At 47.9% G+C, this 26,238-nt stretch overlaps 1 protein-coding gene across 3 annotated transcripts in view; it reads left to right on the top strand.

Annotated features, from left to right (window-relative positions):
- BAZ1A (bromodomain adjacent to zinc finger domain 1A) overlaps window positions 1-26,238 on the top strand; it is a 284,468-nt gene that overhangs the window by 251,962 nt on the left and 6,268 nt on the right. For all 3 annotated transcript variants that reach the window (XM_063947878.1, XM_063947879.1, XM_063947877.1), the window contains exons 25-26: window positions 3,145-3,632; window positions 19,863-20,008. In XM_063947878.1, the coding sequence (XP_063803948.1) occupies window positions 3,145-3,632; window positions 19,863-20,008 (634 nt within the window). The remainder of the gene's footprint in view (window positions 1-3,144; window positions 3,633-19,862; window positions 20,009-26,238) is intronic.

The raw sequence follows: 26,238 nt of genomic DNA, 5'->3' as shown, positions 1-26,238 counted from the left end.
TGGAACGAGATGATCCATGGACATAAAGGATGCATACCTCCATGTCCCGATTTGGTCTCCTCACCAAGCTTACTTAAGGTTTGCACTGGTGAAGGATCACTACCCGTTCAGAGCCCTACCATTCGGTCTATCGTCAGCCCCGAGGATCATGGCGATAATGGTTGCAGGATTGAGACTGTTGGGGGTCACGATAATACCTTATCTAGACGATCTATTGATCAAGGCCTCCTCTCAGGAACAGCTGATAAAGGATGCTCGGACATCTCGCCAATTTCTCATTCGACATGGGTGGATTGTGAACTTTCAGAAATCCAATCTCATACCGACTCAACGGATTCAGTTCCTCGGTCTCATCTTGGACACGGTAAAATTGAGTCTTCCTACCAGAGCACAAGAACCAGGACCTACAGAGGTTAGTGGCTCAGGTACTACGGACACAGACGGTTTCTCTATACCTCTGTGGGCAACTTCTCAGGAAGATGGTGGCGTTGTTCGAAGCTCTGCAGTACGGCAGACTTCATTCCCGACCATTCCAGATGACCCTCATTGGTCAGGGAGCAGGTTCACACTGGCTTCTACATCGAAGAATCCCACTTCTACCGCGCATACGATCCTCCTTGATTTGGTGGTCGTTGCACAAGAATCTCGCAGCAGGCAAGAGATTCGGCATTTGGGATTGGAGGATCCTGACAACGGATGCCGGTCTCAGAGGTTGGGGTGCCGTCATAGAGGAACATCAGTTTCAGGGCAGATGGACGTTACAGGAGAGCAGACTACCCATAAACATTCTAGAACTGAGGGCTGTTTACAATGCGCTTCTCTTAGCCGAAGACCTAGTCATGGGTCAACACTTAGAGATACAGATGGACAATGTCACGACGGCAGCTTACATAAACAGTCAGGGAGGACCAAAGAGCAGGATGGCGTTAAAGGAAGCCACAAAGATCTTGTTGTGGGCAGAAAGGTGAAACGTCATCCTCTCGGCTGTGTTCATTCCAGGTGTGGAGAACTGGGAAGCGGATTATCTCAGTCGCCAGGACAGGCATCTGGGAGAGTGGTGCCTACATCCACAGATTTTCGACATGGTGATGAGGAGATGGGGCCTACCTCAAGTGGACCTCATGGCGTCTCAGCAAAACCATCAGCTGCCCAGATATGTGTCCAGGACAAGAGATCCAGCAGCAGCAGGAGTGGACGCATTAACACTTCCTTGTTGTTACAGGAGAGTTTACATTTTTTCACCCTTCCCCCTCATACCCAGGGTTCTGATAAGGTTGAAACAAGAGCGAGTGTGGGCGATTCTAATCGCACCAGATTGGCCCAGCAGGAGTTGGTATTCAGACCTGCGAAGGTTACTCGCGGAAAATCCTTGGCGGTTATCTCAGAGAGAGGACCTGCTGTCTCAGGGACCGTTCCACCATCCAGACCTGAACAGGCTGCGTTTAACGGCGTGGCTATTGAAACCCGGATCTTATGCTTCCACTGCTCAACTTTGCAGGGCGGCGACGTGGTCTTCATCCCACACACTCGCGAAATTTTACAAGTTTGATACCTTTGCGTCCGGTGACTCTAAGTTCGGACGTTTAATTTTGCAGACCACCGACAGCACTCCCTCCCTGGGGGATAACTTTGGGACGTCCCCTAATGTCTAAGGAACGCTCCAGTGTCCCCTAGTGGATGAAAGAGAAAAGAGGATTTTGGTACTTACCGATAAATCCATTTCTCTGAATCCTCTAGGGGACACTGGACGCCCGCCTTGGTGCTGTCTGCCTGCTGTGTTAAAAGTTCTTGTTTAAACAGTTCGTACAAACAGCGTTGGTTTTTCGGTTAAGAGTTTCTTGGATGCTGTTTGCATTGTTGTATGGTTCGGTTCCTCGCCAGGTGCTCTAGTATGTCCTATTCTCTCAGTCAAATTTTCCAAACTGAGGGAGGAGGGATGTGAAGGGGGAGGAGCCGGCTGTGCAGACAATGCTAATTTTAGATTGTGCCACACCTCTAGTTGCAAGCTTCACACCCCTAATGTCTAAGGAACGCTCCAGTGTCCCCTAGAGGATTCAGAGAAATGGATTTATCGGTAAGTACCAATTCCTCTTTTCAAGTATAGAGCTTGTGACCTCAAAAAGAAGTTATCCTGTGCTTCAGAGGGCTGGCTCAACATACTTTGTTTGCTATAGGCATGTGCTCATGGCTGCCTGCTGAGCCTGAGGAATGGTGAGTCTGAGGGGTAAATTTACTAAGGTGGGAGTTTTTTTAGAACTGGTATGTTGCCCATAGCAACCAATCTGATTCTATTATCTTCTAGAAGCAACTAGATATTTATTACTATGATTGGGCAACCTCACCAGTTCTAAAATTAAAAAAAAACGTCCCACCTTAGTAATTACCGAGTGTGTGTGTATAATAAATAAATATATAGTTATTACTCTCCTAGATCCAGGAGAAAAAATGTAACCACATGTTCATTTAGAATAAGCCCCAGTGAAAATGACAGGCTTAGAGTATTTAACTCTGGGCAAAAAGAGTAACGTCCAGGCGATATCTTCCAGTTGGTTGTGCAGCGGGGTCGTCCGGAAGACATTGCATGCAACCTGCAGGAGAGTGGATTAGTGCGTACACACAAGGCGATGTGTATGATTGGTCGTGCCAATTCAGCAAATCGTGCCAATATCAGCTTACTGTATACCCACCCACTACAGCCACACCTGGTTACATAAGACCATTAAGAAAATTAAAATACACCCACACATGTAGCTTTCTGCAATATGACTGGTAGTGGAGATTGATTAGCTGTGGTGTCTATGGAGTTTGATGCATCAAGTAGTGAAGAGTGGTGAACAGAACAGTGGAGAATTTGCCCATAGCAATCAATCAGTTTTGAGGTAGCATTCATAATGAATAGTAGAGGATTGTTTATAAGCAGTGTGCATGAGGAGTCCAGAGGCCCTATGGAAACCGAAGCATGAAATATTTTGGTATGGCTAGAGCAATAATCCATACCTAGAATAAAACATATAACTTAACCCCTCTGTGTACTTATCCCTATTTTATTACATTTTATTGTTTTAACAGATTTGTTTTAAGGTTTAATAGTATGTGGTCCATGTCTGTAAGCTTTATTCTCATTGCATCATTTCATTCTTGCAGTACTACAAAGAGAGGGAGACCCAAATTACAACTACCTTCAAAGACTAAGGGAGGGAAAACTGGTGGGAAGCCAGGACCTAAAAAAGGCTCAGGAAAAAAGGACAATGGGAAGACACCTAGAAGTCAACAAGGCACTCCCATAACTGTTTTGCCAACTCCAAAAGGAAGAGGCGGTGTCAGAAAAGTACAGTCTGCCCCACCATTTGAGAAAAGCCCTGGTTCACGGCTTTCTTTTCGCAGTTCACAACCCACTGCAAACCTACATGAAGCATCGCTTGTTGAGCTTGTGTCCGTCCGTGGACGAGGTAGGGGCAGAGGAAGAGGAAAAAAGATAAAATCAGGCGACAACACGCCAGTAGGCAGCCCATTCGCCTTCCGTCCATTTAGCCTTGATAATGTTGAGCAGACACCCAAAGGAAGAAAGGCACAGTTCCAGAACTCTGTCCAGGTGGAAGCCAAAGGAAGGGGCAAGAAGCGCATGTCCGCAGGTGAGTACCATAACACCTCCTTGTTTAATAATAACTGACCCACTTGGCTTTGCACTTAAGGAGGGAGATTAGTTATTTTATTTCCATGGTGTTGTCCCCTTAATTCAGTGTTATTCTTGGAATTAAAAAAAAACAAAACTTATTTGTTTTCATATATTGCTCAAGGTTTTCGTTATTGCACATTTAATGATGAGTACATACATCACAGGATGCAATTTAATTCCAGGCGACATTCACTTGCACTAATATCTGCCTATTACGGTATACAGCGATCCTATACACCTCTGTGGAGTACTAGAAAAACATTTGCACGGTTGCTGTTTTTTTGTGTTTTGGTTTTTTTTTACATTTCTTTATTTATTGAAGCATTTCTGTATAGAAGTTAGCAATGCTTACAGGAATATGTTGGAGAAAATAGAAAAGACATAACACAATAAATACAAAACATGGTGCGTGATGTAGGGAGGAGTACAAGAAGAAAAACAGGTTAACAGGTACAATATTATGGAAGTACAGATGACACCCACTGATACAAACTGGACCCTTAGAGAGACGGGAACACGCCACGACCGCTAGCCAGCGCTAACAAGAGTGATGGGAGGGTCTCCAAGAAAAATCCTGGTTTCATACCAGAATGTGCTGCGAAAACATGAGCTAATGGCCTCTCTAGTATGAGTGGGTAGTGTTTCAATAAAACTTTTCCATGTTGCGAAAAAGGATTCGGTGCGAGAGTCTTTTTGAAGTGAGGCCTCCAACCAGTCCATATGGCAAATTAAAAATAATTTTTCCTTGAACATGTCTAGAGTCGGGGGATGGAGCTATGAACACACATGTGCAAAACAGCTTTTCTAGCTGCCGATGAGATTGCTAAAAGTAATTTTTTAACGGCTTTGGGAGCTCTGGTACCAGGGGGTATGATGCCAAATATAGCCCATTCCGGCGTAAAGGGGATGTAGTTCACTAAATGTTGGGAGGCAAAACGCCAGACTGTTAACCAAAACCGTCTTAAAAGTGGACAGGCCGAGAAACAATGATAAAGGTCTGCCGAAGGATGGCCACATTTGGGACAAGAGGGATCGCTTAAAAGGCCTATTAAGAAACCTCTATGGGGAGAAATATAAGATCTGTGAAAGATATTAAGATACATTTCCGTGTATTTAGCAGCGGGAAACATAGCTATTGAAAAGTGTAGCATGTGCAGTAACCCATCAACATCTAAATTGGGTAAATTTTCTAACCATTGGGCTATCCCAGTTTTATATGTAGAATAGTCTATTATAGTGTGGAGGTGTTTGTAGTAAAAGGAAATAGCACCTTTGGGTAGTTCCGGTCGCAATAATATTCGGTCCAGTTGATTATCCCAATCAGTCGCAGGTAATAGTCTGGAAACCGTGCTGACATAATGTTGGGCTTGAAAAAAAGCAAAGTTCTGGGGGCCAATATATGGGTATTTAGACAGGGCCACCGCATAAGATAATGGTTTATGGGATTCAGGGTTGATTAGTTGTCCTATATTACAAAGGCCTAACAAGTTCCATTCATTAAAAGGATAGGCGGCCTCTCCAGTTTGAAAACCCGGATTCTGCAATAAAGGCAAATGGATAGATAGGTGTTTGTGTAATTTATATTTATGTCTCAGGGATAGCCAAACTTTCCTCGTAATCATTAGGAGGGGATTAGTAGTTAGATCCGTAGAGATTTCAGCATCGGTTAAGTGCAGGAAAGCTATCAGGGACACATGAGGAATGAAATTTTGTTCGAGAAGTGAGTCTGTGTAAATTTGGGTACTAGACAACCAGTCCTTAATATAGCGAATATGAGAAGCATAGCTATACGTCAGAATGTCTGGAAAGTTAACCCCCCCCATTTGTTTTAGGCTGACCTAATTTAAATAGACCAATTCTCGCGCGCTTATTGTTCCAAATGAATTTCCTAAAGGCCGATGTTATCTGTAAGAGGTCTTGTCTAGAAAGCAAAAGGGGGAGAACTTGTAATGGGTAAAGGAGTTTCGGAAAATACATCATTTTAATTATATTTGTCCTTCCCAAAAAAGAGAGTTGTACATGGGCCATCGCTCCAAGATCCCCCATAATTTTAGAAAGCGTTTTCTTGATATTAATATCAGAGATTTGCGATATTTTTGGGAAGAAGAATACCTTAATACGTGAGTCTTTCTCGCCCAGTTCAAAGGTAAGTGCGCCACCCGCAAGGGTCTATAAAAGCCTTGTTTCAGATAGAGTGCACTAGATTTTTCAAAATTAATAAAAAAGCTAGAAAGAGAGACCCCACCCTATCAAGCAATTCTAGCAGCGGTCTAAGGGAGTGTTTGGGATTGGAAATGTAAATCAGAACATCGTCCGCAAATGCAGTGAGTTTCACTTCCATCGTACCAACCAATATACCTTTCAAAGTCGTCCAAGAGTCAAGTATGCGAAGTAAGGGGTCAAGGGACAAATTAAAAAGTAGGGGAGATAAAGGGCACCCTTGACAGGTGCCTCTAGACATAATAATAGGATCACTTCTTGTGCCGTTGATTAAAAGGAATGTCGTGGGGGAGCTGTAAAAGAACTTTATAAGATTAATGAAATCTGGGCCGAAATTTCGAGCCAATAAGAATTTAAATACAAAGGGCCAGGATACTGTATCAAAAGCTTTCTGAGCGTCGGGGGCGTGGCCTGGAGGCTGAACTGATAGGCAGCACATTCTGTGAGCTCCCCTGAGATCAAGGAGTTTTTGCCCCTAAAATCCAATCCCTGCCCGGGAAGAGCCTTCTAAACGTGTTCCCCCTGACAGAGGGAACACTCATCGGTGGTGGGGTAGTGCTGCGGAATCGGGGAGCCGGTTTACCGGCTCCTGCGGGTTGCGGCCTACCCTCCATCCAAAAGCCGGGGCCTAAATTTTGGATCCTCTGGCGGCGGACCTCACGGAGCTTCAGCCCCGTCCCCAAAGTGCTATCAAGTGCCCGGACGTGGTCCCCCTGGGAGCTGACACACACTCCCTCATACCAACGAGACAGAGGAGGCTGCGGAGGAACGGAGAACTGGCCGGAGAGCAGACGCCGGGGATACGACGCTCCGGAGGCGGCGGCCATTTTAGGTCCCGGAGACGGAGCTGTGGACTCGGGACCCGGCGGCCTCCACCGCACACAGAGGTGAGCTGATCCCCCAACACACTCTCTCCCCCACCGCTGCCCGCGCTCGACACCAACGGGCGCCCACGGCTGGACACTCCGCGCTGAGTGCCGGAGGGAGACGCAGCACCACAGCTCCCACATCAACCTCTCTCTGGGTCTGGCCCTCAGCCCCAGGCCTGCGCTCAACTAACCCTTCTCGGGGGTATTATCATTCACGCTCGGCCGCTGGGGAGCCCTGCTCGACTACCCGCACGGATAGGGGCGTCTGCTCTCTCCCCCCCCCCATTGCCTTAAGGTGCAACTAGGCCAAATAGAATACCATCCTCTCACCACATAGGGGTCCTATATATGCTATAACACCCCCCCCAGCATTAAACTTCCATATAATTTACTGAAGTTACCTGATACTTCCCTTCTGTGCTGGATTTTTCTGTTTTACATTTTTACAAGCCCGGGGGCGCCATCTCCTGACCCCTCCCTGCAACTGCACCTGCTTTATACTTTATACTCCAGTCTCCTATGTTACTATCTAGCAGAGAAATGTGCTGCTGAATGCCTATGGGTGCGACCACGGGGGTCTTCTTCTTGTGAATTCTCAACTTCTACCTCATGATGGATCACTAACTATTTATGCTATTACTCAGCTATGCCCTATAACCTCTCTTAGCTCCGGGACTGTCACACACCATGTCTAAGTCTAAGAAAAATGCGTCCTCTGCGGAAATCTCCTCCTTTATTTGTAAGATGAAATCCAATTCCACTAAAGTACCGGCCGTCCCTATTCCCGCCCCGGTTTCGGAATCTGAGGAAGACTCATCTGCCCCAGACCCCTCCATGAAAGATGGCATTTCCTCTATCCTGGCGGAGATGAAATCACTAAAACAAGCTTTTCATTCGGAGATCCATAACGCCATCTCGGGGCTCAAGGCGGAGATATCTGATCTCGGGGCCCGTACTAACGATACTGAACAAAAAATTGATGAAGTCATTTCCTTCCAGCAGGAACTGGAACATTCAGTCCACGTTATGCAGGAAGATATTTACCTGCTCCAAGACCAACAGGAAGACGCAGATAATCGCGCACGACGTAATAACCTACGTATTAAAGGCATACCGGAGTCGGTGGAACCAACACAATTGGAGGATTTCCTCCTCAAATTTTTCCAACACCTCCTCCCGGACGTCCCGCGCGAGCAGTTCCTCCTGGACAGGGCTCACCGGGCCTTGCGCCAAAAACCCTCGACTTCGTCCCCTCCAAGAGACGTAGTCTTACGGTGTCACTACTTCAAAACCAAGGAAAAAATCCTAACAGCGGCCCGGAATAGAGACTTGTGTTTGCTCGACACGCATAAGCTAATGGTGTTTCAGGACTTATCCCCTACCACTCTTAAGAGGCGCTTCGACTTGCGGGAGTACACCCAAATCCTCAGGGACAACCAAATCCGTTACAGATGGGGTTTCCCCTTTGCTCTCATTGTGCAACGTGATGGGAAGAGTCTGCTGGCACGCTCTAAGGAGGAGGCCCACCGGCTTCTTTTGAGACTTAACCTCTCTCCCCCGGAGTCGGATAAACCTGTCTCCCCGCGGGAAGCTCCAGCTCTTCAACGCACTCCAGTCTCACCTCTCCCACAGCGGGCGCCCCGACGCCTGTGGCTGACAGTCCCGGCAAAAACTTCTGCGAGACACGACCCTCCGTGAACATTTCTTCACAGCTGCAATATCGGGTTTCTACATGTCATTTTCTACTGTTATGCATATTAGCTTAGAGGTTTACGGGTTCCTTTGTTCCACTGTGTTCATATAACTGAGCATATGTTCTCTGTGTTCATAAGATTCAAAAATGGTTTATTGAGATTATTTGATGTTATGGCCCCCCTGGTCGCCCCCCCCATCTGATTGGTCGGTGGGCCCCTTGATACTCGGAGCCATACCCCCCACCGAGCCATTATAGTCAGTTTTGAGCATAGGGGAGAACCTCTCTCCCTTAATACCCCATACGGGAGCTCAAACGTTCAGACCCGTACAATGGGTCATTGGCTCGGTATATTATACATGTTCATTGCATTTCATTTTGTATTATTCTTTATGTTGCTACCCTTCTTTGTTCTTCCTCTTTCTCTACCTCTCACTTTTCTTCTTTCCCCCTACCCCCAGGGAGATCATCAATGGGCCCTTAGGGCCATTAGAGTTTTGCTTCCACCTGTACTGCCATGTCTGTTAACGTAATATCCTATAATGTGAAGGGTCTCAATAGTCCCCAAAAGAGGACCAAATTATTTCTCTTTTTGAAACAAGTAGGGGGAGATCTGGTGTTCCTCCAGGAGACACATTTCAAAGGAACGTCCCACCCTGAACTACGTTCTAGACGCCATCCTGTCGCCATACATGCCTGTGACCACTCCCAGAAGAAAAGAGGGGTTGCCATATTGATCCCCGCCCATCTACACTTAGAATCAGAAAAAATTGTTAGGGACAAGCGCGGAAGGTTCCTCATTATAGTAGGCAAGCTTAATAATGTCCCCATCACCCTGGTCAATATCTACGCTCCCAATGTTAATCAAGCCTCGTTCTTCACCTCTCTAGACTCTAAAATCGCTCAGTGTAGGAAAGGCGACATTTTAATGGCAGGAGATTTCAACACTATACTCCATCATAGCCTTGATCGCTCTAGTTCCCTACCAGCGTCCCAGGCCCATACACACACCCGCAACTCCCAAGCCCTGCAGTCCCTACTTAAAAATCACTTACTATTCGATTCCTGGAGGGTAGTTGACCCCTTAGTTAAAGATTACACATTCTATTCCCCAGTGCATAATATATACACCAGAATTGATATGATCATGGTAAGTAGAGACCTCACTTCCCGAATCCAGAAATGCTGTATCCATCCAATCACATGGTCCGACCATGCCCCAATATCCTTATCTCTGTCTGGGCTGGCACGCACCTTTTCCCCTCCCTCTTGGTCTCTTAATGATGCCCTTCTTCAACAGTTCGATGTGCCACAACAAATCACCCAGGCTTTGAAAGATTATTTTAATGAAAACCAAACCCCTGGTATATCAGACATGACCCTGTGGGAGGCGCATAAAGCGGTCCTCAGAGGCCATTTTATTCAAATCGCGGCCAGACTCACCAAACAGCGCTCCCAAAAGATATCGGAACTCTCTGACCAACTCCACCATCTGGAGGAGGTTCATAAATCTTCTCTAAACCCGGCCGATTTAGATAAACTACTTAAAGTCAGGGGTGAACTTAATATATTGTTATCCCATAAGACTGAACAATGCCTTAGACGCCTTAACCAGATTTATTACGAAAAAGGGGATAAAGCAGATAAAATTTTGGCCAGGAAATTGAGGGCTCAGATCTCTTCAAAAAATATCCTATCTATTCGCACCAAACAGGGAACACTAACACATGACCCTGACCGCATCCTGGGTGAATTCGAGGAATTCTATAAACTATTGTATAACGCGGAGGCGGGCCCTTCGTCGTCTTCATTGAGATTCCATGAGGGGATCGAATCCCTTTTAGATAAGTGTGACCTACCGTCACGGAGTAGCACAACAGTCTCTCAGTTAAGCTCAGAGATAACTGTGGAAGAGTTAGATAATGCGTTTAAAACTCAGAAATCTGGTAAAGCCCCTGGCCCCGACGGGATGTCAATTATGTATTACAAGAAATTTAAAGGGATCCTATTACCCCATCTCTGTAGACTCTTCAATGGTTTCCTCAGAGGTAATCCTCTGTCAACCCGGGCACTAGAGGCAAGGATAGTTTTAATTCATAAACCTGGGAAAGACCCCAATTCCTGTGCTAGCTACCGCCCCATCTCGTTACTAAATAATGACATCAAACTTTTTGCCAAAATTCTTGCCCTAAGACTAAACCCAGTTCTTCCGCGTTTGATCCACGCTGACCAGGTGGGCTTCATCCCAGGCCGACAAGCTAGAGACAATACCCGTAGAACCATTGACTTGGTCCATCTTATCAATAAAGCTAAATTACCCTCTGTCCTTCTCTCGCTTGATGCGGAGAAGGCTTTTGATAAAATATTGTGGCCATTCATGTTCGCCACTTTGCGTAGGTTCGGCTTGGGAGGAAGCCTACTTCAGGGTATTCAGGCACTCTACTCCAACCCCTCTGCCAGAGTTAGGGTTAATGGTAAGGACTCTCCCCTCTTTCACATCAACAACGGTACACGTCAGGGGTGCCCTCTGTCTCCGTTAATCTTTGCTATGACCATCGAACCATTGGCGTGCATGATTAGGGCTAACCCTGATATTAAGGGCATTAATGTTGGCGACGAGGAGTTCAAATTGTCATTATTTGCAGATGATGTTCTGTTAACTCTGTCTTCACCCAATATTTCTATCCCCAACCTATTTAAAACCCTATCATCATATTCTCATTATTCGGGATATCGTATTAACTATTCCAAATCGGAGGCCCTCCCTCTGCATCTCAGTGAGGACACCAGATCTCTCCTAGCTGCTAACTTCAATTTTGCTTGGCGCCCCAAGAAAATTAAATACTTAGGCGTGTTCATCACGAACTCCTACGACTCCCTATACTCTGAGAACTTCCCAGCTTTATTCAGGTGTATAGAGTCGGACCTTCGGGCCTGGGACAAGCAGATTATAGCCTGGTTCGGACGGATAGTCTCAGTAAAGATGAACATCCTACCCAGGCTCTTATATCTGATTCAAACAATTCCCGTACGCATCCCCGCTGAGGCCCTGGGCCGAATGCAGAAACTCTTCCTAAAATTTATATGGTCTGGTAAGCCTCCTAGAATTAGGACCTCCACTTTGGTACGTGATCCACTATCTGGAGGCAGAGGTCTGCCGGACATTCGTAAATACTACCACGCAACTCACCTGAGCCAGACTGTCGCCTGGTTTTCCCCAGCGCCCCATCTACCCTGGATCCGTATCGAGCGTCTGGCGGCCGGGGTCTCCACTTTGGTTTCCCTACTTGCGCCGACCAGATCAACCCGGACAATGCAAGCGTGCACCCCTCCCACTAAATTTACCTGCTCCCTATGGTGCTTCTGCATTCGGCATTATGGTTTATCCACTTTCCCTTCGCCCATCACTTCCATTTGGGACAATCAGGATTTCCCCCCTGGCTCCACCTTACGGTCCCACCTGTGGTTCCATTTGAGCCCACGTCCGGGACTGGTGTTTGATTTCATAGAGGGCTCCTCCTGGCGCTCCCTTCAGTCCCTACGTGACAAATATAATATCCCTCAACCTGTATCTTATGAGTATTTACAAATTCGTTCTTTCTTAAGCTCCCTTTCAAAATCCCAAGTCATACGTCAACTTACTCCCTTAGAACGTTTGTGTATTTATTCTCCCATGCGGCAGGGTATTATTTCTATACTTTATGGCTTACTACGTTCTCTGAAGGCAGCGAACATACTTCCCCATGAGCGTAAATGGGAACAGGACCTTGGCCCACCCCCAGCAGAGGACTCATGGGAAATTATTAGGCAAAAGGTAGCTCAGTCCTCAATTTCCTCCTTAGTGAAGGAAAATTCCTATAAAGTCTATACTAGATGGTATCGGGTCCCTGCTACACTACATAAGTTTTTTCCCGGGTCATCACCATTGTGTTGGCGTGGGTGCGGTCAAATTGGAGACTTTTTGCACATCTGGTGGTCATGCCCCAAAATTTGCACGTTCTGGTCTCAGGTGGAAACCCTCATTAGCTCCATTAGCTCCATTTTCTCCACGCAAGTAACGCTATGTCCCTGGTCGGCCCTTCTGGGCCTACCTTTGTCCAATTTAGACTCCCAGGAGAGCAACCTGGTACTCCAAATCCTACACGCTGCCAGATGTGTGATAGCTAAAAATTGGAAAAAAAACACTCCCCCCCCCCCCCCTAGGAGCATGTTAATAACCAAAATATGGCATATCTCCATGATGGAGAAAATCACGGCCTCCTTACGTGATAGGTCAGAGAAATTTAGGAGGATCTGGGATCCTTGGTTCACCTATACTATGCCCTCTTCTACCAGGATGTAAAGTTTACAGTAGGGAGGTTTCCCCTCCTGCGCCCTGCCTCTACCTTGTATTCTCCTATGATGATCTCCCTCTCTCCCACCCACCCTTCCCCTTTCTGTCTTCCTCTCTTCTCCTCTTCTTCTTTGTCTCTCCTCCCCTATTTTTCTCTTATTTTTCGTTTAAACGTAAAAAATAGTTGTCGACAGATATATATATACAATGTATTGATGATGTGCTTCCATGTTGTTGTTACATTTGGTTATTCCCCACGGGATAGCTTGTATGTGATTTTGGATATTTCATTTGGAGTCATCATCTCCTGTTTGACTTGTATCAGCATATTCGACTTCTTTTCAATAAAAATATTGCATTAAAAAAAAAAAAAAAAAGCTTTCTGAGCGTCAAGGCTCAGAAGCATATTGGGAACAGTGGGATTGTTGTTGGAAGCAATTATGGAGGCGATGGCTGTGCGAATACCCTTAACCGATTGTCTGCCCCGGGTGAAACCTAGTTGGTGAGATGAGCAAAGAGAGGAGGAGAATATTTGTAGTCGAGAAGACATGATTTTGGACAGAATTTTAAAAGTCCACGTTTTGCAGAGTAATGGGACGATAGGAACTCAACTGTGTAGGGTCACGGTCGGGCTTTGGAATAAGGGTAGTAAAGGCAGCATGAAAAGAGGGATAGGACGGGCATTTTTTATGAATAGTGCGATAAAGTTCCAATAAAGTCGGTACAATGTCAGTAGATAGGATTTAAAAATATTCTCCCGAGAAACCGTCCGGTCCCGGGGCTTTACAGGTATGTAGGGAAGAGATTGCCGACCTTATTTCCTCTACAGTAATTTCCGAGTCTAGAACATCTATTTGGTCTGGTTCTAGACTAGGTATATTAGCCTCTCTGATGATATCGTCTAAAGACTCAGGGGTCGATGGTCTAGCACAGGGGTGTCCAACCTTTCACCTTCCCTGGGCCACATTAGAAGATGAAAATTTGGTTTGGGCCGCACATAAAATAAAATAACAGTAACGATACCTGATCGTCCAAAAAAACCATAGAAAACACAGTTAACATATTAAACTTACTTGTAGCTGTGCCCCTGTAGCTGCGTCCCTTGTAGTTGTGCCCTTGTAGCTGCGCCCCTTGTAGCTGTGCCACTATAGCTGCGCCCCTTGTAGTTGTGCCCCTGTAGCTGCCCCCTTGTAGCTGTGCCACTATAGCTGCGCCCCTTGTAGTTGTGCCCCTGTAGCTGCGCCCCTTGTACTGTGCCCCTTGTAGTTGTGCCCCTGTAGCTGCGCCCTTGTACTGTGCCCCTTGTAGCTGCCACCTTGTACTGTGCCCCTGTAGCTGTGCCCCTGTAGCTGCGCCCCTTGTAGTTGTGCCCCTGTAGCTGCGCCCCTTGTAGTTGTGCCCCTGTAGCTGCCCCCTTGTACTGTGCCCCTTGTAGCTGTGCCCCTGTAGCTGCGTCCCTTGTAGTTGTGCCCCTGTAGCTGCCCCCTTGTACTGTGCCCCTTGTAGCTGCCCCCTTGTAGTTGTGCCCCTGTAGCTGCCCCCTTGTAGCTGTGCCACTATAGCTGCGCCCCTTGTAGTTGTGCCCCTGTAGCTGCGCCCCTTGTACTGTGCCCCTTGTAGTTGTGCCCCTGTAGCTGCCCCCTTGTACTGTGCCCCTTGTAGCTGCCACCTTGTACTGTGCCCCTGTAGCTGTGCCCCTGTAGCTGCGCCCCTTGTAGTTGTGCCCCTGTAGCTGCGCCCCTTGTAGTTGTGCCCCTGTAGCTGCCCCCTTGTACTGTGCCCCTTGTAGCTGCCCCCTTGTACTGTGCCCCTTGTAGTTGTGCCCCTGTATCTGCGCCCCTTGTACTGTGCCCCTTGTAGCTGTGCCCCTGTAGCTGCGTCCCTTGTAGTTGTGCCCCTGTAGCTGCGCCCCTTGTAATTGTGCCCCTGTAGCTGTGCCCCTTGTACTGTGCCCCTTGTAGTTGTGGCCCTGTAGCTGCCCCCTTGTACTGTGCCCCTTGTAGCTGCCCCCTTGTACTGTGCCCCTTGTAGTTGTGGCCCTGTAGCTGCCCCCTTGTACTGTGCCCCTTGTAGTTGTGCCCCTGTAGCTGCGCCCCTTGTACTGTGCCCCTTGTAGCTGTGCCCCTGTAGCTGCATCTCTTGTAGTTGTGCCCCTGTAGCTGCGCCCCTTGTAGCTGTGCCACTATAGCTGCGCCCCTTGTAGTTGTGCCCCTGTAGCTATGCCCCTCGTACTGTGCCCCTTGTAGTTGTGCCCCTTGTAGTTGTGGCCCTGTAGCTGCCCCCTTGTACTGTGCCCCTTGTAGCTGCCCCCTTGTACTGTGCCCCTTGTAGTTGTGGCCCTGTAGCTGCCCCCTTGTACTGTGCCCCTTGTAGCTGCCCCCTTGTAGTTGTGGCCCTGTAGCTGCCCCCTTGTACTGTGCCCCTTGTAGCTGCGCCCTTGTACTGTGCCCCTTGTAGCTGTAAAAAAAAAACACACACACGCACAGACACATACTTACCGCTCCTGCAGCGCTGCCTCCGTCTCCGTCCGCCGCTCCACGTGTTCTTGTACAACCAACTTCTCCGCTGGGCTCCTCTACTCTCGCGCTGCTCAGTCACGTGTGCCGCTATGCAGCGGAGGAGGGCTACATTGTGACTGACAGCGGAGAGGGCGTGAGCTGGTGCTGGTCCCAGCAGCAGCAATCCAATCAGGATGTGCTGACAGCCTGCTGGGGCCGGCTCAGCCTCACATGTGGTGTCCGTACTCGAAAAAAAAAAAAACCCTCTGCTGCAGCGCTGCTCCTGGGCCGCATTACTAGCCGACTTGGGCCGCATGCGGCCCGCGGGCCGCGGGTTGGACAAGCCTGGTCTAGCAGAATATAGATTACAATAATAGTCATGGAAGGCCCTCGAAATGTCAGACGTTCTTGTCAGACAAGAGGAAGTCCCAGTCTCTTAAATAGAGACGATATGGTTTCTTCGTTTATATCCTTTAGTTAGTGAGGCCAATAAATGTCCCGTCCTGGCACCCCACCTATAATATCTATTTTTATTGAAGTCTAAGCGCGATTGGGCTTGGGAGAGTAGGAACTTTTCCAATACAGATTTAGCTTGATTATATATAGTAAATTTTTCTTCCAAAGAGTCAGCCACATATTCAGCAAACGTAGTCTGCAGTGTATAGGAGAGGGAACGATACTGGTCTTTTTTAATCTTATTGCGACCGGATACATATGAGATAATACTACCTCGCATCACAGACTTCGATGCTTCCCAGAAAAGAACCGGGTCATCCCAGTGGGCAATGTTATTATCTACATAGTCCAGCCAGGTACGTTTTAAATAGTCCCGAAATTTTTCTGATTGGAATAAATATGCAGGGAACTTCCAAGTGCGGTGTGTGGGATATGGCAGTCTAAATGAGAATTCAATCGGTGCATGATCAGAGACCAATATTTCAGCAATATTTGCGGAGGTCACCTCGGATACCAAAGAGTCTGCTACTAAAAAATAATCTATGCGGGAGACCGTGTGGTGAACCCCTGAATGGAAAGTAAAAGATTTATCTGATGGATTAAAAAGTCTCCAAACATCAGTCACTTGGAGTCCTAACATGAATTTCACAAGTGTAGACCAGATTGTAGAAAGTCGATTGGACGGAATTGGAGTTTTGTCCAAAGTCGGATCATGCACCGTGTTGAAGTCACCTCCGATTATCAGTGGAAAAGCCTCCCGCTGTTGTATCAAGAAAGTCATCTGTGTCAAAAATTCCGATACCCGAGTATTGGGAGCGTATATGTTTAAAAGTGTGTATGTGACGTCTCCAATCTTAACATCGATCAGTAAATATCGACCATTAGGGTCCGGGACAGTGTTTAAGATGGTATATGGGAGGTGCCGTGCAAAGAGGATAGCCACCCCTCTAGTCTTATCGGCACATGATGCCGAAAAACAATCACCCAACCAACCAGCTCGAAGGGAAGAGCCATCACCCTCCCTCCAGTGGGTCTCCTGCAGAAAAATGATGTCTGGGCTGAATTTCTTAAGGTGGGATAAAACCCTTTGACGCTTAATGGGAGAATTGAGCCCTCCAACATTTCATGAAAGACATTTGATTGAGTCGTGGGGAGGTGAGTACGGTAAAGTACAGGTATTATTCGCCATCATCCAATCCCAATCTTTACTGTGCTATGTCTGTAGTATAATCCCATTGATATATGGTGGGGTCCCCTATCCCAGCGAGTAGGGGGCAACCCAAAAAACACAGTCGCGGCTACGTGTTCCCATCTCTCCACCCCTAATGCACCGAAACGTAATACAAAAAATTTAAAATGTATCAGTTTGAACTATGGTGGCCAATCCCGGGATCAGGATCGGCGGGATCCCGGGATTTAGGGCCAAAAATGGCCGGGATTCAATCCCGGGATTGGAAGCTCCAATCCCGGGGATTGAGGGATCAGCGTTGAGCGTCCACAGGATGCTCAAACGCTGCCCGGCTTCCTCCTTCCGGGTCCCCAGCGCAGCGTGAGAGGTCACGCTGCACTGGGAGCCGCCAGCAGCGTTCAAATGATGATCCTAGCGGAGAGCAGTTCAGCAATGTCCTGGAAGCTCGGCAGTGTCCAAGGTCCGCGGCAGCGACTGCAAGGGGTTCAGGATCACAGCACCCAGACGGCAGCACCACAAGTCAGGGCACCACAGGAGAGCCAGAGATGCAGTGTGGTCGGCCACCCAAAAGTCCACCACGGCTGTAAGTCGTGCAGAGGTAATTCAATAGAGGCGGAGGACCAGGGAGGAATACAGCCTCAGGTCAGACAGCAGGCATATAGGGATATCAGCAGCGGGGATTTTAGGAACCGTATATGACCCACATGTGCATAGTGGGAGTATAGGGGTCTCCAGCTCCACCCCCCAGCAACAGCCCCGAGAGCAAGGTCCCTCCAGGTAGTGTACAGGCACAGCAGAAGTTATGGGCTATGCAATTAGCCAGATACAGCACGTCATACAGGGCAGCCCTCCTCACAGCACAGCAGGCATAGGGGTAGCACTGTACAGATAGGATATCAGGGAGGCTGCAGTGTCAATGGGTCCCCTCTGGGGGAATGCAGCCACAGACAGCAAGTCTATCTGGAAGTCAGCAACGGGGAGAGTGGGAGCCACACAGGACCCTCAGGCATATAATGGTAGTATAGGGGTCTCTAGCTTGACCCTCTCGCAGTAGCCCCACCAGTCAGGACCCCCCAAACAGCACACAAGCACAGCGGGAGTGTGGGTTACGCAACTCCCACAGCACACCGCCAGATGATCCCTGCAGCACACAATGCAGCCCATATATACACAGCGGGCGCGTACAGTCCACAGCATCCACGCGGGGCAGCGGCCGGGATGACTCCGCACACGTAGGGGCTCCAGACCACCCAGCCCGATGGATCAGGGACAGCGGCAGCACAGGTCACGCAACCGCCCAGGCATCCAGCGGCCAGCGTGCCACACCAGGAAGTTCCCCCGCGGCAGCACCGCAGGCAGGCGGGAGTGCAGAGGGTGTGAGCCGGGGGAAGAAGAGGAGAACAGCGCCGTCGTCCCAGTGAAGGTGACCCCACACCGCAGCGGCAGAAGAGGGTCCGGTCAGCCAGAGACGCCAGTGAGCTTCACCTCACAGAGGCACCGGAACGAGACGGGTGAACAGCCACAACGAGCCCGGTCACGGGAGGCACAGCAAACGGTCCCAAGGCAGCAGGGAAAGGCAGCGACCCCCAAGGTAAGGTAGCGTCAGGGGGAGATCCAGCCAGGCAGAGGGGGAAGCAGCGCCAGCACCCACCATGCGGCTGTCCGATCACGGGCCTGACTCCGGGGAATAGGGCCTCCAGCCACGCCACACGTCCGAGCAGTGTACCACCGGGTACAGCAGCCTCCAGGGAGCAAGGGCCAGGCAAGATGTCAAGCCAGGCAACACAGGAGCGGGCGGATGGCAATGGATAGGGCCTGGTAGAGCGGAGCTCTTCTAAAACGAGGCCATCTTGGATGCACCACCCACCGGAAGTCTCGCATGGTTGCTGTTTATGACGTGTGCATTGCAGGAACTGCCGTTAGTGTCATTGCCCCAGAGACTGGTGTACAAATTAAGTTAGGATCATTGTCACACTACCTCTGGTCTTCTGATCAGGAAGTACCTCATAATAAAACTGGTAGGTTGTCCATGAGGATTACTGCTTGGCAGACCACCAAATAAAATGCAAACTTTATTAGTCAATACATATGTACAGTACAATATGTTTTTCCTTTAATTTGAATCCATCCATCAGGTTCATTGTTCTGTAGTGCCCTGGTCACATCCAGTGTCCTGGGATTTTTCTTATTTTACTTGTCTGTAATAGAGCTTTCATATCGGTATCTCCTGACGTGGCTGAAGCTCTACCTTTCCTCTGGGAAGTGTGGTGAAGCACATAACTGGGATTACAGAGAGAACGGGGTCAGAGAGCCTGCTATCTGTGGCCCTGCCTATTCAATTACCACACTTGCAGGTGGCTGCTGTGTCGTACTCTCCTTTTCCTGTGGGACTACAGTGTTAGACACAAGCATAAGTCAATGGTGAGCTGATAGTATTCTCTGTTTTCCAGTTGCACTGTCAGAATAATTTCAGTATAATATACTGTATTTAAAAGACACAGAAAATACTGCTGAATCTTAATATAGTAATCAGTACAAACAGTGCCCTTCATATTCTGCCCTAAATGTATTTTGTATAGATGCCAAATCCCTAAAATGTAAAAATAACTTCAAGAGTTGTGTTTTATGGCATATATAGGATAACAGAGCCATGCTTTCACACACAGCACAACACTCGGAGTTGTATTTACTGTTTAGGGCACCTGTTTTGATACTGAATACATTTTGGGGACACTTTTCAATCATGTTTCTCGTTTGCTGACAGAACTTTCTTTTTCAGCCCACCATGCACATTTTTACATAATTTGATGCTATAACATTATTTACAATCTATTCATATCAAAATGGGCTTGAAGAATGTGTAGATGAACTGGTATAAAGTTTTGAAATTTTGTCAATCTGATCAATGTAAGCATTTCCGTTTTCTAGATATTTCTTCAATGGAGCAAGGAAATCGCAGGAGCTCTGGGAGACATCATGGCGTACATGAGTTATCTGCTTGTGAACACCTGGTAGTGGAGCTGGTGAGGCACATTGACAGTTGGCCTTTCATGAGGCTGGTGTCGAAATACCAGGTACTGTAAGTGTTTGTGTCGCAGCTGTGAAATTTGTGATAATAAATATTTGCTGCAGCTGTTGTAGTTTTTTTTAAATTATTATTTATGGTATATTCCTTTATCTGTAGTGCCCGATACATTAGTGACAAGCTGAATTGGATTAGGGCTAATCTTTTCCTTTAGAAATCAGAGTAAAACTGGCATACACTTGATGTAATATAATTTGATGTAGGAAAGTCTGCCTGATATTTCAGCATTTGTGTCACCAGAAAGGACCCTATAATAATCTGGTCGAAAGCAATAGAATAGTTTTATAGGGGTTTTGGAAGATGTGTATAAGGACAAGTGGCGAGTAGCCAAATCTCACCCACAAGTAGCCAGAATAGCTGTCCAAAAACTGAATGGAGGACATTTCCTGTCGACAGGACGTCAAGCCTGCCGACAACCAGTGGCATGATAGGCACCCATCCCACCTGGGACTTCCAAGGTGGGTGTGCGTCTCTTGAAGTTATGGGACGCTTGGTTTCTGACCTGTTTGGCTATATGGATCTGAATTCTGGTGTACCAGGGTTATAAAATAGATTTCGTAGCTTCTCCAGTTCGGTTGTTCACCACAGGTATTCCCATCACCAAACTGAAGGGAGGTGCTTCATCAGGCCATCGCCAAGCTTCTAGGCTTCGAGGTGTTGATTACTGTATTGGTGCATCAACAACTATAAGGGCTCTACTCAAATCTGTAGTCCCGTAGTTGGACGGCTCTGTCAGGCCTATTTTGAATCTGAAATAGTTAAATCTCTAGTTAACGTTTTACCGGTTCAAGGTGGAATCCCTTTGTTCGGTGTCTGCCGAATTAGAACCTGTGGAGTTCATGATGGCCATGACATAAAGGATGTGTATCTGCACATACCCATCTGGGAGCCACACTAGTCATTCCTGTGGTTTGCCATCAGAGATTTGCATTATCCGTTTCAGGCTCTCCTGTTCAGTCTGTCATCTGGGTGTTCACCAAGGTGGTGTCGGTGGTGATCGCCCATATCCGATCCCTAGGTGTGACTATTGTCCCATACCTAGTCGACCTCCTTATCAAGGCCCCGTCACAAAAGACCCTGCTAGAACATGTATCCCTGACACACCAGGTTCTCATCCATCACGGCTGGATAATCAACTTCCCAAAGTCCAGTTTAGTTCTGTCTCAGCGTCTCCAGTTTCTGGGAATGATCCTGGATGAGAGACTACAATGTGTCTCAGGATGGCTCAGGAAATTCATCAACTGGTTCTCCAGCCCAAGTCGCATCTTCACATGCATCGCCTGATCTGCTCAGAACCGCATCTCCCTGCTCTTGTGACTTCATTCCGGCAATCTCACAGCAGGTTGTTGGTTCAGCATTTGGGACTGGATAATCCTGACAACAGATGCCAGTTTTCGAAGTTGGTGTGCTGTGGTACTGGACAACCAGTTTCAAGGTCGCTGGTTTTATCAGGAGATGATGCTACCTATCAACATCCTGGAGCTCCGAGCGGTCTATAGTGCTCTTCTAGATTCATCCTTCCTCCTTGTGAGGAAGGCCATTTGTGTGCAGTCCAACAACTCCACAGCTGTAGCCTATATAAATTGGCATGGGGGACCTCAAAGCCACATGGCTATGTGCGAGATCAGTCTCATCCTGCTTTGGGCAGAGCATCATGTGGTGGCGATATCTGCAGTGTTCATCCCACAGTTGAGAACTGGGAAGCCAACTACCTAAGTCGTGAAGATCTGCATACCAGAGACTGGGCCCTTCATCTGTAGTCCTTCCAGAAGCTAGTCCGACGTTGGGGCAGGCCACAGATTTGATGTCCTCCTGGGGCATCCATCAGTTAGCCCGGTACTGCTCCAGTATGTGAGACCCGGTAGTGGATGCTCTGAAGGGGCCATGGCGGTACAGTCTAGTGCAACTGTTTCCACCTTTTTCCTTTCCTTCTACGGGTTCTCAAACGCGAGTCCTCCACAGTCATTCTGGTGGCTCCAGATTGCCGCGTCAGGCATGGTTCTTGGATGATCAAATACTGCTCGCAGAGCGTGCATGGCCATTGCCCCTGTGTGTGGACGTTCAGCAGCAAGATCTATTTGTCTACCCCGACTTATGGTGGCTCTGTTTAACAGCGTGGCTTTTGAGGCCACTCTTCTGAGACACTGAGGTATTCCAGAGTCTGTTATCCCCACCATGCTCAGAGTGAGGAAACCGGTGACAGCCACCCATTGTTATCCTATTTGTCAATCTTGTGTGGTATGAAGGCCGGGGTTTCTCCATGGCTCCCTTCCGCCTTCCCCTTCAGTTCCTTTTCCTCCATGTGGTTTTGCACACTGAAGGTTAAGGTGTCTGCCTTGTGCGTCTTTTTTCAGATAAGTTTGGCTCTGTTACCTGAGGTTCACACCTTCCTCCAAAGAGTTCTTTGCATGCAACCTCCTTTTTTTTTTTTTTTTTTTTTTTTTTTTTTGTGCCACCTACAGCTCTGTGGACCTCAATTTGGTGTTTACCTTTTTACAGTCTTCCACGTTTGAGCCGTTGGAGGAGGTGGACCTTAAGTTCCTGTCTTGGAAGACAGTAGTTCTGTTTGCTTTGGCTAGGAGGGTCTCAGAGCTCGGAGCCTTGTCCTGCAGGTCTCCTTACCTCATCTTCCATGATGAGGCGGAGCTTCGCAAGAAGCCAGCTTTCCTTCACAAGGTGGTTACTGCTTTCCACATCAACCTGCCGATTGTGGTCCTGGTTTTGTCTGATGACTTCACTTCTACTCATTGGATGTGGTTCGGGCTCTCCATATCTATGTAGCCATATGTAGCATTGTGCAAATCGGATGCCTTATTTGTGCTTTCTGATGCTGCTCGGCGCGTTTTATATACTTCTAAACAGACGTTTGCCAGATGGATCCGGCTGGCTTTTCTTCAAGCTTATCTTGCTAGTGCTCGACCTCTGCCTGTTCACACTCCACACGCTCGGTGGGCACTTCTTGGGCTGCAAATAGAGGTCCCTCTGCATTGCAGCTTTGTCGTTCTGCACTTGGTCCATGGTATGCACTTTTGTTTAGTTTTACAGTTTTGACACTTATGTGGCTGTGGGTTCCAGCTTTGGCCACAGTGTTTTGCAGGTTTTATAGGGCTTTCCCCACCCATGGGGGAAACTTTGGGACGTCCCTTAGGTGATGAAAGGGAAAATAGGATTTTGGTACTAGCAGCCCAGCGCTGCTCACCTGCCTTGTTTTTTGTGTTATCTGCATGGTTGTTTGTAGTTTGTTGTATATCAGTTCATCCTTGGCCGTTGTGCTTGTGTTTATTCCTTCTCCTCCGTTCCTGTTCTGCACCTGTATTCCGTCACCTCTGGCTCTGTTCTCTAACTGGGGCTGCTGGGGGATAGAGGAGGAGGAGCCAGTCACACTTTTAAATTTAATGTGCTAGCTCATACATCGGTCTATACCCCAGTGTCTTAAGGCTCCAGTGACCCCTATATTTACAATGCTCTTTTGTCTGTTGCTCTAATGTGGAGTTTTAGTCTTTATTTACAGTATATGTCTGTAACCATCAGGCAGTGCAAACTCCCTGTATGATTGTGGGTCTTATTTCACGCTCTACAGGTATTTGCCCTAAAGGTCCATACACATTAGACGATGTCGCTCTGTGAGCGACATCGTCTAACGTCTCCCCCTCCCGGGCCGGCCGGTCGGCGGCCGCCAGTACGCACTGAGCGATATGACCGCTCATATCGCTCAGTGACGTCACGCCCCCGCCAGCCCTGCATGAAGGTCGTGGACGACAGTCCACATCCTTCATGCATGCCCTACCGACAGCGACGATCGTTGCCGACCCGCGGGGCCGCGCATCGGTCGTCGCTGGCGGCATACACACTTAACGATATAATGAGCGACGTCGCTCAAGGAGGGGGAAAATGAGCGACGTCGCTCATTATATCGTTAAGTGTGTATGGACCTTTATTCTAAAATTGTATTGTGCTCTTCTTGAAGTGTGGTTTTGTACTTAAAAACAAAAAACAAAGGGAGATAGATGTTTTGTTTTGCTTTACTGTGATAAAATAATTGTGAGTAGCAAATGTATTTTATCCACTAAGTTTGTCTCCTGCGATAGCTCCATAATGAGCTGTTCTGTAAAATAAAGGTTTTTACACCTTCTTACTGGGAGGCAGAAGGGACTTACAACCTTCATTCCCTACCACATGGACAACTCACACAGGAATGTAATTACAAGACCAGCGGTCAGCATACAGACGCGGCGATCCCCATCGCTGTTCTCTCATACCCAACGCCTTACCCAGGTATAGGACTCTGGGTCGACAGTGTTTAGGTCGACACCTATTGACTGACAGTGACTAAGTTGACACAGGAAATGCGTCAGCACGGCCATTAGGTCGACATGGGAAAAGGTCTTTTTTTAATATATTTTTTGGTGTTGTTTTCTTCGTAAAGTGTCTGGGAACCTCAATAAGTGCACCGTTTCCCCTTGCATGGCTCGGTTCGCTCGCCATGCTTCGGGCAAGTTGTCACGCTGCGCTTGTCACAGATTACCGTTCCCAATTGTAGTCCACGTGGATCATAAAGTGTGAAAAAGTAAAAAAAAAAGTGCAAAACTCATGTCGACCTATTTCCTGTGTCTGCCTACTCACTGTCGACCTAGAGTCCGGATACCGCCTTACACATGCTTGCATTGTTTTCATTAAAACCCTTATAGACATGTACATGCAAACCCCGCACAGAAACAAGCCCATGGCACCAGTGCTTTAAAGCAGACAATACAAACTACTATGCCACAGTGCTGCCTCCAAAACGACAGCTGTATGTTGATGTTTGGGACCCCTGTTGAGCAGGGCATACTTACTCTCATATATCACAAATAGTTTATTTTCCTGCTGATAACTTTTGTGTCCATAGCATCTGCTTAGATGAGCAGGTCCGTCTGAGTAGTAGGTGTACTGGACAAGAGTTCATCTTTAACCTGGTGCAGAAAAATATCACCACATGTATATTTCTCTATCATCCATAAGGGATACTGGGGACACTTAGTACGATGGGGTATAGATGGGGTCCAAAGGAACTGGTGCACTTTAAATTTGAACAGGGTGTGCTGGCTCCTCCCCTCTATGCCCTCCCTCACAGCTCAGCTTAGAAAAATGCACCCTAAGGAGAGGATGCACACTCTGGAGCTCCAAAAGAGTTTTTCTTCAGTTTATTTTAATGTTTGTTATTTTCAGGTAAGCTGTTGGGCAACAGCTTACCTGCACCAAGGGAAACTGGAGTGGGGACCGACACCGGCCTCCTGGTGGTGCTGAGTCAGATCCTGCTGACAGGACAATGGTCCTGAGGGTCAGTGTACTGCAGGCATTGCGCTCTTGCGCACGCACCCACAGCACGCCCTCAGCGCAGAGCCTGAAGGTCGGCAGAGTGGTGAGTGACAATCGGGTACCCCAGTTCTATGTGCAGTGCGGCATATGGACTCCCCTTTGGGTGATCCCACAGGCCCCAGCGTAAACGTGTTGGTGCCTTACTTTACACACATTTTGCCAGTATAAATATACATGTAGCTTCAGCGCCATTGCAAGGGGCGGAGCTTCCTCAGAGCGGGACCAGCGGCTTGCTGGCGCCATTTCCTGGACACTCAGCGTTGCTGCAGGACTGCCAGCTCCTCCAAATTATTCTCCACTGCCAGACGCTGGTACAGGGGTGTAGGTAAGGGGGAGTGGCCGCTTTGGGACCCTTGTATTAGACTCCTCCCGCACTGTACACCTAATTGCATCTCTTCTAACTGTACAATTGTTAGTTTCAGGATGTGTGCTGGTTCCTCCTTTCTGAGTCTCTCCACACATACTGGGCTAGGCAGGCTTGCTTGTACCCGTGTGTGTGTAAAAAAGTGTGCACTATTCACTCCAGGTTTTCCCTCTCCTCTGCAGATTCTCTCATGTGTGAACAATGCAGTCTGCCTTCACGAGGTAGGGGGCTTCTGCGGGTGATTTGCATGAGCCAGCTTGGCTCCGTTCTATTAAAACTATTATGGATGACATGTCTAATGAAATGACTACTGCCATACGGGAAAGGCAGCAGTTACAACAGTCTGTGGTTGCTCTGACAAGTTAGGTCAGACAGCAGACGTGTTTCCCCTCTACCATTTCCATTACCTGATATCCTCTCGGAATCTGAGGAGGAGGTGCCAAAGGTGGAAGAGGCAAAGGAACTGGAATCTAATACGGAGTTACATGATTCCTCTG

The sequence above is a fragment of the Pseudophryne corroboree genome, chromosome 12 (genome assembly GCF_028390025.1).
Source record: "Pseudophryne corroboree isolate aPseCor3 chromosome 12, aPseCor3.hap2, whole genome shotgun sequence".
Classification (NCBI taxonomy): Eukaryota; Metazoa; Chordata; class Amphibia; order Anura; family Myobatrachidae; genus Pseudophryne; species Pseudophryne corroboree.
This window is presented reverse-complemented; position numbering and strand designations above follow the sequence as displayed.